The sequence below is a fragment of the Tinamus guttatus genome, unplaced genomic scaffold (assembly GCF_059628265.1).
Source record: "Tinamus guttatus ecotype Peru unplaced genomic scaffold, ASM5962826v1 Tinamus_guttatus_pri_ptg000043l, whole genome shotgun sequence".
Taxonomy (NCBI): domain Eukaryota; kingdom Metazoa; phylum Chordata; class Aves; order Tinamiformes; family Tinamidae; genus Tinamus; species Tinamus guttatus.
The window spans coordinates 1583348-1596194 of record NW_028288577.1 but is presented as its reverse complement, the minus strand read 5'-3'; the positions used below and the strand labels follow the sequence as shown (position 1 = coordinate 1596194).

The 12847-nt window shown below is 36.7% G+C and overlaps 1 protein-coding gene across 1 annotated transcript in view; it reads left to right on the top strand.

The window, feature by feature from the left end:
- BRIP1 (BRCA1 interacting DNA helicase 1) overlaps positions 1-12847 on the top strand; it is a 98517-nt gene that overhangs the window by 44533 nt on the left and 41137 nt on the right. Inside the window, exons 16-22 of the mRNA XM_088535880.1 lie at positions 2525-2637; positions 4858-4940; positions 5878-6204; positions 6852-7697; positions 9384-9457; positions 10207-10285; positions 12105-12326. Coding sequence (XP_088392006.1) covers positions 2525-2637; positions 4858-4940; positions 5878-6204; positions 6852-7697; positions 9384-9457; positions 10207-10285; positions 12105-12326 — 1744 coding nt within the window. The remainder of the gene's footprint in view (positions 1-2524; positions 2638-4857; positions 4941-5877; positions 6205-6851; positions 7698-9383; positions 9458-10206; positions 10286-12104; positions 12327-12847) is intronic.

Below are 12847 nucleotides of genomic sequence, written 5' to 3'. Positions count from 1 at the left end.
GCTGAGGCATGATCGTTAGAGTGAGAAAACATAATGTTTGTTTTCTGTTATCCCATTTTTTAAATTAAGATAGAAAAGCTGCATTGCACATTTAAAGCAGGAGAATACCATTTTTTTCCTAATTTTAAAAAGGATAAATTTGTTCTTAACGTGCTCCACAAGCAGTATATATTTCCATAATGCTCTGGTGTATCGGAGGACTGTTGAAGTGGTGTATTCTCTTTACAGGGTAATGCAGCTCAGCATAGGTGATCTGACACTTTTACTGCAGTGTTTTTATGCACATAATTATAAATGTCATAATTTTATCAGTGTAAGACATGTAGCTAGTTATGCATTCCTTGAATAGTCTGTTATAGTAGGGGTAAGAAATTATTGTAAAGTTGCATTTTTTACAATTAACCAAAATCTTACCCACAACAGAATTTTTTCTTCAGAGGAAATTGTTAGAGAACTGACCAGGGCTAGAAGACCAATGCAAAATATTTACAGGAAATATTGTGATGGGTTGTGTTTTAAAGACTTCAGTAAAATCTTCCAACTTTATACCTCATTTTAAATACTGAGTAATACTCTTTAGTTACTTTAATTTGTATTTGCATTTGTGGCAGTGCACAGATATATATAAATTCCTTTTTTTTAAAATGGCATTAATGTTCCTGAGCTGTTCAGGAGAAATCAGCTTCTGTTTTGAAAATTGCAGAGAAAGCCTCATGTGCCAATCAATAAATTCTGAGTGACTGGAACAAATATTAAATCTGTGAAATCAAACTGAATTTACTTTCTGGCTGTAAAGATTGAATTTGTAAATTTGACAGGCTATTTAAAGGGCATAAGTACATAAAATAAAATTTCTTATCCGAATTCAACTTGAAAGTTACCTGTCAGAAGAGGTTAGAAGTCTGCTGTTTTCTCTCCTGAAGCGTGTCCTTTCGGTTGTCAGTTTAGAAAGGTTAATACTGTACAAAAGAGCAATGGAAAGACCCTTTCTGCTGTGGCTTTCTGTTTGTTTATTTTGAAAAGAATTCAATCCCCCATCCCCAATTATAATCAGTTCTGATGATACATATTAGAACTGTGCATAATGTCCAGATAAGAAGCTCACGCTCAAATTCAGATCAGGCATTTTTAATGGGTAGTGACTGGTTTGACTGGAAAGGAGAGGCAGGGTTTCTTTTGCAGTTGACACCAGCTTTGTCTTTCCAGTGGTCAGAAGGGTTTTTTGGAGAGAGGAGCAGCCTTTCTTCCTCCTCTGGCCCACAAGCTGCAAACCTGGCACCTTTTTGTGTGGCGGCAGGAGAGACTGTTCCTTCAGCAGGCTACAAGTTGACTTTTTTTCTAATTTTTTTACATGTTTTGAATGTGGTTGTTACACCCGTGCTTCTTATTCTGTGCTTTCCCCTAGGGTGTTCTCAGCCCCAAAATACTGCCTGTTGTCTCAAAAGTTAATGATAAGGAAGAGCTCTGCAAGCAAAATAATACAGTTTTGCTCACAGGCTGCAAAATACACCATAAATCTGGAGAGATTGTTGTAGCTTAATCCCTTTCTTTGGCCACTCCGGTTTTGTGTCCAGGTCAGGTTGCAGCGCAGCCACACGGGTTCTTTTCCTGCACTTGTGCCACGTGTGGAAAGAGCAAGTCTATATATTAAACCACAGTGTATGTCTGCCTGCTGTTAACTGTGAGTAATATGAATGTTTCTCCCAGGTATTAATGTTCACCCCGCTGAGCCCGTTGGAATCCCTTCGTCAGGGGTCAGAACACGGTGCTGCTGCTTGTGACAACGAGGCAGCCACTTGCCTCCTGGTTAATATTTGAAATGTGGCTCCTTGCAGCCGTGTTCAAGAGAGTTTTGTTTTGTCAGCTGCAGAAAAATAGGTTATGAAGTTCCTCTCTTTTGCAGACTACAGTATTTTCTCGCAGCACAAAAGAAGAGGAATTCCCAACTCAGCCTAAGAAGCTAGGGTGCCTTTCACACCTTATTTCCCTCACTTCGACCCTTTTTTTGCTACTTATGAACTTGAACCTTGCAGTTCAGGGGCTCAGTTTGGGGCAGATGTTTGTGAGCCCCAGTAGAAATTGTCGCTCATTTTCTTGGTGGGCAGAAAGGGGTTTGGAAGGAAGTTCCAAACTTCTTCATAGCAGGACAGTTGGAGAAGTGTGACTTTTTGCATCTTCCCCTATACGGGATAGTCAGGGCTTGGCTCTTCATCCTAGTCAGGAGGTGGGACTTAATTTAATCTTAAAACCATTATGTTGAACTGATAAGCCATAATAGAGTATAAACAAATAATGGTTCAGTTGGAATAATTGTTTCTACTTATGATCTGGATAGCACTTGGAGGAAGACTTGGAAGCACTTGGAATGGTGGTTTTTAATGTTGTTTTATCTAACAAGCTCCCTTCTTCTATTTTCACATTTATTTATTTAATTGCTTGTCGTCCCGTCCCCGCCCCCCACCATTATGATGTTTCCTATGTCAAATTATTGTTATAAACAGTATTTTGTGATTTCTTTTTTCAGGTTGAATTAAAGAGGAAGTACAATGACCAGCACAAAAATAAGAGAGGGCTTTTAGCAGGGAGTCAGTGGTATGAAATTCAAGCTTATAGAGCTCTCAACCAAGCCCTGGGAAGGTGAGATAAACTGACCTTAATTAAAAATATGTACTTTTATAGAACTTATTGTTTGCTGTACCTTAGTGATTAAGTCTTTACACAAAGGAGATAAATCAGACAGAAAATTCGTATTTCTGAAATGAGGTCTTCAGCTGTTCTGCTGTTCAGCTGTCTAGTTTTCAGTCTGTTGTGCATTTTAGTGTTCAGTGTTTTCATTTTACATTCAAAATCCACGTTAACTGCAGGTTTTTTGACTGCTAGTCCGGATATAAAGCCTAAAAAACATTTGCAGAGACACATGATGCTTCAGCTGCTAAATCAAATGAAAATTATTGGATCTTTTCAAATGTGCAACTTATACTCTTGGCACACTCAAAGTAACCATTGTTTAATGTTCAGCCTGCAAGTATTTTTGAAATGAAGGAATAGCTTTTTTTAATTTTCCAAACTTTTCAAAATATCAATTTCATTATGCTTCTTAACCACTTTTCAGATTTAGAAGTAGTGGGATAACTTACTTTCTCAAATGAAAAGGTTCCCCAAAATTTTGTTAACAGGAATTAATTCATTTTCCTCCTTCTTCCTCCTCCTCTTATACGCATATATAAATATAGACTATCCAGCATCTGCAATAGATGCTATCCATCATAGCATTCTCTCTATATATGTATCAACAGAAGTACAGACACAGGTTTATAGATTAAAAAAAGAGACCTCAGCTGGAAGACATGTGCAATTTGAATTAGATCTAATAAAAATGTGATGACATAAGTAAAGGTTAGAAAGGAACTTGAGAGAATATCTTTTAAGTTGTAAAATCTCACTGTTAATTTTGGTGTTATAGGTCTGATTTCTTCGCTTTGTCTTTGGAGTGTAAAAGCACTGGTTAAAATTTGTTATTTAAGAAAAAACTAGAGCAGCCGTGAAAAGCTAATAGGAGGAAACAAATCTGAAATTTTATTCCTGTGCAATGAGATTTAACCTAAATCCAGTTTTAGTGAAAGCTGTGAATTGTATAGTCAATCATTCAAATGAAAGCACGTTGATTTGAACTCAGGGAGGAGAGAGACTTCCTTTCAGACAGAAATGGAAAAGGTTCGCACCGTAACACAAAAATTTTAACTTGTTTTATATCATATCATTAGACAGGGGCTGCGCTGGTGCTCAGCCCGGCCTGGATCGGGCACTTTCCTCTTAATTCACTGCTCTTACAGTAGATGAAGTAACATAAGTCCTTGAAATGAAATAACAGCCCTTGGGGATACAACAGATGGTGTGTATGGCCAGGTGACAACGGTGCTACAAATTCCTTGCAATGCTGGTTTTTCTAAAAGTGTAGGATATGTCTCCAGTGGGCATAATTCATTTAAGCTATGAAGTAAAAGAATGTTTATTAAAGCACTGGAAAAATGAAAAATTGGAAGAAATCTCTTTTTTTCTTAATGTTGTCTTGGTAGCTTTGCTTACTGTGCAGATAAGTTATTTATATTTGAATTATTGGAAAGCCAGCCACATCACTGCCATTTTAAGGTCTGAATCTGCTACATTTGTGCCTTTTTCCACTGTTGTCCTCTTGGTGGGGATACAGTGGGAATGATAATCCTAAACTATTACTTACCATTCTTTGCCATATTTCATTTATGTTATTACTGCTCTTTGGGACTATTTTTCAAGGGTCATGGTATAGACATTCAAATATTATTTAAGGTAATATTGATGTATATAGAGGGACTATTGGACTATTATTGTAGGCCTCTAAAAATGGAATTACAAATTGAACGATACCACCTACAGCTTGTTATCTGGGACATGATTCATTATTAAAGAGAAAATTAGGAATAATACTCTGTTTAAAAGTGCATAGTTATTTTAAAAAAAAAACTGCTTGCAGTTGCATCAGAGTGTTTTCTCTTTTATCTTACTCATATATTTTCCTTTACATTTAGAGTGGAAAACAAATAATGTATGGTGGGATTTTAAGCTGAATAGTTGTGGGATTTTTAATACATCTGCTTTTATCATAGTCAGTTTAGGAACTGAAGGAAAATTAAACCTCTATGCCAGCCTCTCTTAATGAAGTTTTGCATCCGTAACAAACATTTTTGCTGCAAGCCAGCAGGAAAACACTTCGTCTATATTTTTACACCTTCTAACTGTCTGACTCTTGTCTCATCCCCACAGTTTTGGGTTATATGCACGCTAATTTTGTATCTGCTCTGTTTTGTTCCTGTTTTACAGGTGTATAAGGCACAGGAACGATTGGGGTGCTCTTATTTTAGTTGATGACCGCTTTCGGATTAACCCTAATAAATACATAACTGGTAAGACGTAAAAATTTCTGGAGAAGTTTCTGATATTGACATAGACTATAAAATATTATACACACACAAAGTACTGATAGATAATATATATTATGTATTTATTTCGACATTGGTTAAGTCTCTAGAGGATGTAGTGTTTTGCCTGGTATTCTGCCTATAGTGAGCACTAGCAAAAAGGGTTAATTTAGATAGGAACAAGTAAAGGCTGGGTCGTTCCTATTAATGAAATCACTGAACATTTACCCAATATGCAAAAAGTAGGTTCTGGTTATAGTTTTATGCAGGCTAGAAATAAATGCAGCTAAAATAGAAATGGACATGCACAATATTGTTTAAAAATTGCTTAGGAATGCCTTATGTGTCTTTGTTCCTGACGTGTTTATAAGAGATGATAGAACAGATAATGTTGCTGTCTAGTCAGCAGGTGGAGCTCAGCTGCTGTACTATCAGCCAAGCTACTTTCTGACATGTCTAGTTCCCCTAAGAGCATATATAAATTATCTAAGAAAATAGAAATTATACATATTAGTAAGGGTGATTTTTTTGTGATAATAAATTGCTACTCTCTATGTCAATTCATTTTTAATAGTTCATGATAACAAGCAAAACAAACCCCTGGGTGTAAAAGGAGTGTAATGATATTTGGCAACATAACAGTATAAACTTCAAAGCAGCAAAAATGATAGAGATGGCAATATTTTTTTCTCTTTTAATGGAAAAGTGCAATATTATTAGTACCATTCACTAAATTATGCTTGCAGCCCTAGAAAGACAGACATACATTATTTTACTTTCATGAACAACTGCTTGAAATCTGTTTGAGTTTGTATGTAATAAATATATGTGGAAGTGTTGCGATTTTAGGATGCTGTTTACTAACATGAAATATGTCATATAGATTATGTAGTTTTGTGTTAACATTCCTCCTTTTCCTTAGGGTTATCTAAGTGGATTCGGCAGCAAATTAAGCACCATGAAAATTTTGGTAGTGCACTTGAATCCTTGGATACATTTGCTAGAAAAAATCAAACAGGCGTTGGTGGTTCCTCACAGTGCACCAGTGAATTTCTGCACGTACCTTCCAGCTCAAAAGACCTGTCACCACCTTCTTCGCTGGAGGCTTCTATTCATCTATCACCAGATGTCCCTGCTGAAAATGAGGAGCAAAGTTTGGTCCCAGAAATTAATACTTTTACTACCATCACCTCAAAAAGTCCTGAAACATCGAGTCAGCCAAGTACTTGCATGGCAACAAGGAAACAAAGTATGGTCATTTCATGTGAAAAATCATTATTAACAATTTCAAATATGAAAAATGCATATTTTGGGGATAAAAAAATAAATTAATAAAGTACTATACTGCAAAATGATAATCATGAACAAATGAGTATCATGATTATCACAGCAAGAAAGCTGAACTCATACAATAGATCATTGTTTAAATTTTATCTAACTTAATGGTGTACAAGTCTAAGCAAATGCTTTCTAGCTGTATCTGATATGTAGAGTTTGCTAAGGAGACACCCTTTAAATAATCTCTTCCTCTAATAGCTTTACTTAATAAAGTAATTATACATCTATTCCTAAATTTTAGGAGAACCTTATCCTTTTCAGATAGGAAAGACATAAATGAAATAAGAACACAGTGAAAAATACTGCCTTTTTTTTTCATCCATTCGTATGTATATGCTTTAACTTTGCATGTGCTAGTTAATCTATTGATTTCATTAAGACAATTCATGCGCAAAGATAGTTGTAACATCTGGGCTTTTGTTTGTATTGGATCTTAATGAGTATTATAAAATAACTGTAAACCTAATAAAACAGTGTTAGTTTTGATGTGCTAAACATGTTGTAAATCAGCAGGGGGAAGGCATATACAATTAATTAATGTTTTGTGATTTTTCACAGGTGGCCAGAAAGTTGATGCAGAGGGTCATTCTCGCTGTGCAACACAAAGAGAAAAACATATGGACTCCACACCCAAAAGGCTTGCCACTGAAACAGAGAGAGAAAAAAAGAACACTCGGACTAATTCTGATTTTATGAAAGAGCATTGCTGCCTTAAACCATTGACTTCAACACCTTTGTCTGCAGCTGAGAACTACACGTCCATAGCTAAAGGCAAGCACAAGAAGAATGTGAACAAGACTAGTGAACTTATTGATAGTGTAAATCAATGCCAGTCAGCATTCATTACAGAACATAAACCAAGTGCACCAGCATCGTGTTTGGGAACAAGGAATTTTTTCCTTAAAAATACTGAGGCTGCAGTTGCTGAAGAGGGGGACCTTGGGGAGCCACAACTTTGTGATGGGGAAGTTGAGCCCCATAGTGAACTTCTTTCAAAAGGGGGCAAATCCGAACTTGTTAAGTTAAATGTATCTGCAGAAGATGAGGATGAGGATGAGAGTATCTACTATACACCAGAACTCTACGATGATGTAGAACCAGAGGAACAGAAAATCAGTCCGCTAGTTCCAGCCAGTAATAAAGCTGAGAATTGGATTGAACAAGAAAAACGCACCGATTTTTTTGAAACCAACACCTCAAAAACACTAAGTATCGTTAAAGAAACAATTAATGATGGTGACATAAAGGCAAGTTTACGTGGAATAAAGCAAAATGATGGGAGTAAGAATAGCGCAGTGAATAATGTGGTAGACGTGACTAGTGGAGTAGAAGCAGAGCAGATAGAATCTCAAGAAGTGGACAACAAAAAAATGAAAATCAGTCTTTCCAGATCACGAAATAAAGGTGTGTCATCTTTCCTATTGAGCAATACTAGCACGTAGTATCAGGTTTGATGGGACGTATAGGGGAAAAAACTTTCTGATATAGCCTCACTATTGAGCAGTCATCAGGAATTTCCATTTCTCCTTTAATATATGCAATCAGGCTTGATTTTTCTGTATCTCTTTTCACTGTGCAAGTTACCATGCAGTTTTCTGTAGATATAATTAAGATTATTGAACATAAATGTGCTGCCAAAAGCCAAATATGACATGTGGAAATTCTAATTGGAAACTGATACAGTATTTCACTTGTAATTATAGGACGAGGAGAAGGTTGGTCTGATGCAGATTGAATGAGTTTCCTGTTAAAGGGAGCCAAAGAATTAGTTTTTTCTCAGAAAGCAGAACACCCATTTAATCAAATTAGTTATCTACATTTGTTAGGGCTTTTTTGTGTGTGTGTGTTAATTATGCAGAATAGCATCTTTGCAGCTCAAATAATGTAATAGATTGAGTCTAGATTCTGAAGTAGGCCAGCTGTGCTCTTCAGGACTTTGTTTCCCTCAAATTCTTTTTGTTAAAATTTTGCTTATCAGAAGTTGTGTAATGCTCTTGGGGCACTTCAAAGTTTGCCAATTATCAAGTGTTCTTTCTTTGTTTTGTATAAAAGTTGAAGTTCCTTTAACATTTTCTTTTGAGAGGGTCTTTCTTTTGTAAGTAAATTTATACATAATGGACTTTAAACTTGCCTTGGTGTACTTTTTCTGGAACTATTTTAAACATTTTTTTGATTTATTGCAATCAAAGCATAAGCCAAGATTTTGCTGTAATAAAACATGCTATGCCCGATTTTCAAGAAAAGACTGCTTATTTCCATCATATATTACTATTAAGATGCTGGATTTTTACAATCTAAGTCTGGTTTATAGGTATTTATATATTTTGAATGAGAGCTGAGATGACATTGTAAACTGGTCACTTTCCATAGAAATTCTCTGATGTCCACTTCCATGCAACTGCGAATGTGTTCATATCAGTTTGATTTAAACTATATCCTTTCTTTGCACAATAAATGGAGCTGTATAAAATTAGATACGGTGTTTGCAAGAATGGCAAGAATTCTGTTCAATTTCTTTAACAAGCTTTATCTTGCAGTCCTCAGGATCCAAAAACACTTAGTTAAACTTGTTTCATTGGTGCCGCGTGCGGATTGTGGTCCTTGGTTTAGGTTTCATAAAATCGTCTTCCTCAGGTGCTGATGGTTTTGCACTAGCTCTGCCTGCTCTTCTGGCAGAAAGCAGCTCTAATCCTCGAAGCAACTTAGACATATAACACATCCAAAAATAAACAGCCTGATTTAGATTCAAGTAAATGATTGAGTACTGGGGCTTCCTAGGCCGGGCAGGGTGTGTGTGTAACGGGCTGCAGGACCTGAGCCATCCCTCCTCCACGGCCACCGTGGGAGCAGAGCTGCTCCCACGGGTTCCGCAGCTTGATTCCCACCGCTCTCGGAAAGCTTGTTTTCCCTGAAAGAAATGATTTTCTGTAGCAAATCATTTTTTTCGTGTTTATCTAAATAGGTAGTTGAATTATTCACTTGGAGTTCCCAAATCTGTAGAAGCTAAACTGTTGAAAATTACTCTCTTACTATGATATTATAACTATGCTTTGTCTCTGAAATAATCACCAAATCTTGAATTTATTAAAGGTCTGAAAGTTCAGCGAAAGTGCAGACGAAGCAAAGCTACTGTTAGGGAAAGTGGCAGCACCTGTGAGAGAAAGGTACCACCTCGATAGAATAAAGTTCTTTTAAGTTGCTAACGGATGTTTGTTATGGTACAAGAAAAAAGATTATATAAAATCTTTCCAATGAAATGTGCAGATGAAAAAGTGCAATGCTTTCATGGTTCTTTGGGGCTTGCTGTAGATACTTTGCAGTTTAAACTCAGCAAATACTCTTTTTTCTCAGCTGAAACAAAAAGACTGGCTGAATGCTTTCAAGGCCTGTTAATATAGATAGAAGTTGAGAATATTCAAGAGGCTACGCAATCCAGGTTATAAACAATTATAGATATAGAATCATGGAATCATGATTCTTTTTTCAATATATGTAGAACTTCCAGTGTCTGAGGGGCTTATAATTTTTGGAGCAGAATTTCCAAAGCCAAAGACTGTGATTGCATAAGAGTTGAGCCCCTGAGTTCCAAGGTTCCTTTGCAGAATTTCAAACTGCATCTTCTATAGCCCAAAGCCTTATTGACTCTGTAAAACTTCTCATACTTTATATCAAAATATTCCTGTGAAAGTTGCTGAAATGCCTTTTTAGTGAGATGCACATTTTAATCACTAGCTAATATAAATGATAAACATCGATTCAAAAGTATTTCTTTCAGTACTGCAAGTAGTAGCCTTCTTTGAGGCAGTTTTGTTGTATTTCTCAGTGTATTTATGTTTAAATGCTTTAATTAGTAGAGTTGATAGCTAAAATATGCAAAACAGTGTTTATATTAACTTGCACATTGGCTTGTTAGAAGGGAACGCGTCGCCAGCCTTGCAAGAAAGGACTTTATTGCATTGTCTGTGGAGCTGAAATACTACCAAAAGCAGAGGGTAAGATCTATATACCTGATCATTACTGGTTTATGTACAGAATAATAGAAACTTGTTATGCATCTTTTTACTTCCACAGCTTTGTATACTGCAGGCATGCTTTTAGAATAATGATTTAATTTGTCCGTTGGATATGGTAAGTAAACAAACGAGTTGTTAGAAATACCCTTGAGACTTGCAGCAAATCTTTTTGGGGGGCAAGTTGTCACTATAGAGCAGCCTTTTCTACTTGGGATCTCAGTGGAAATTGAAAATAACTCTGCGTTCATGTCATCTTTCTGCCGTTTCTTGTTGCTGTTGCTTGATTCACTCATCCTGACATCCTGACCTATCTTGGAGTGTAGCGGGGATCCGAGTGGCATTTGAGTGTCCACTGAAGGCAACTGGTTGTGGCATGGCCACAGCTGAAAGAGATGAGCTGAAAGAGGTGGTGGTAACACCACAACCCGGGTTCCCTCTGAGGAACTTGCCACCAGGGGCCTGAGAAGCTTGGTAATATCTTGGCAGAATAACTCTGTGAATCTAATACATGCTTGAATGAAAATACCAGGGGTTTTGTATGCATTTCTGAAAATCCTTATTGCATTGTTATTCTTCAATATGTAAGCCATCTTGTATTAATTTAGATTGCTTTTTTTTAGCCTTCAGTTGGTGCATTACATGAAACCGATAAAATCTTCTCTAAAATGGGCTCTTGTATTTTTGTGAGGCAACTCAATTTGGGAAAGTCTACAAGCTGATGATGATAATAAAAACTGCCACTTTTTTAGAAGGCTCTGTGTCTTGAGACTGCTAGGCTGTCTGGTAATGGCAACATTAGATATTAGATATAGATGTTTAAAAGCCCCTCCTCTGCAAAAGCTCATTAAGTGAGGAAACAAGGATGAACTAGAGTCAAATTAGTGATACTGGTAAAAAGAAAAAGCCCTCCAGGTAACTCCCTTCAGCACCACAGGTGAGGGAAGCCACGTGTAGGAAGCAGGAACTGTTTGTTAACTGCTCCTGACTCCCTTGTATGATGTAGCTGGACTGGGCACCAGGACATAAAACTCCTCGAGGCATTATCACATCAGAAAGATGAAGAGAGATGAAGGAGAATCCCCTTTCACAGACCAGCCCTCTCTGCTTGGAACTGCACAGCAATGAGTTGCCTGAGGGGAAGGAGATACCCCTATTGCTTCAGCATCCAGTAAAGTTTCATACAGAATGTTTGAGGTTGGAAGGGACCTCTGTAGACCATCTGGTCTGGTGATCTTCATACAAGCCCTCAAAATTCATGTTACTTTATGCATAAAGCAAGGGAGGCTCGAGGCTTTCCTTCGTGCATTTATCCTCTTGTCCTTGCTAATTGGTGTAGAATTGGTGACTTGAAATCACTATGCATTGAATGAAATTATTCTGAATCACTGAGCTTCACTGTTAGCAGGCTCCAATGTGTCTGTTATCGGCAAGAAATTTTACATTGTTTGCACTGAATCTCATGTCAGTGAATTGATGATAGTTAAAAAATCTGTCGTGGTTTGAAGAAACTTAAATGACTTTATTAAAAGTAGATTCACTCACTGGTCAACTTAGGTGGTATAACAAGGGGAAAATTATCTGTTGAAAAGTAGATTTCAGAAATGTTAAAAAATTTAAATAAGGCCCTCTTCCAAGGTCCATTTAAATCAATAGGAGTCTTTTCACTGACTCTAGTGGGTGTTGGATCAGGGCCTAAATTACCATCTTGTAAATGTGGAAAATTTGCAGTAAGCTCAAACAGTACTGTATTCAAAACTGTGTATATATGAAGTCTTACACTCCACTTTTTAAATTATAGGAATTTTGAGGAAAGCTTTCTGCAGTAATATGGAACTGAAAATAATCTGGGAATTCTTCAGGAATACTAATGTAAGAAGTACATGCTCCTTTAGCAATTGCAAGTGTGAACTCGATGCCCTGTCAGCAGATGATGATATGATGTTGATCATCACAGATGCTGCAAGCCTTAGTCATCTTAAAGAAACTTTGAAGGTTTATCAGGTGCCAGTGAAATCTGAAGGTAAATCTTGCTGATTACTGATAAATGCCACCTAACAGATGTCAAGTTCTTTAGCTTTAAATGGATCAGAAAACATTGTTTATTTCTTGTAGGTGCCTCTGATTTTTGGTAACATTTGCACCTCCTGATCTGTGTGTGAAATTACGCCCTTTAGAGCAGATAAATTTCATACACATTTTTTTTTTGACTGGAAGCACGCAAAACTCCAGAAAGATACAGATTATGAAAAGAGTTTTTTTTTTTTTTTTAAATATATTTCTTATAAAAAAGATGAAAACCCATGAATTGGAGGTTAAAAATCAGGGTCTGTGTAAGCACTGTGTTTGATAAGACATTATTCCTGGTGCCAAGCTGGGGAATGGGAGAATCTGTTAGCAGCATTCAGAGGACAAGGTCTACAAGTGAAGTACATATTTTTGTTAGGGGCAGTTTTGACGTAGGACTGACACCATCTATATTAATTCTTACAGAACTTGCAGAGATTGATAAGCATTCTTCATCAAATACTTCCTAGCAAAATA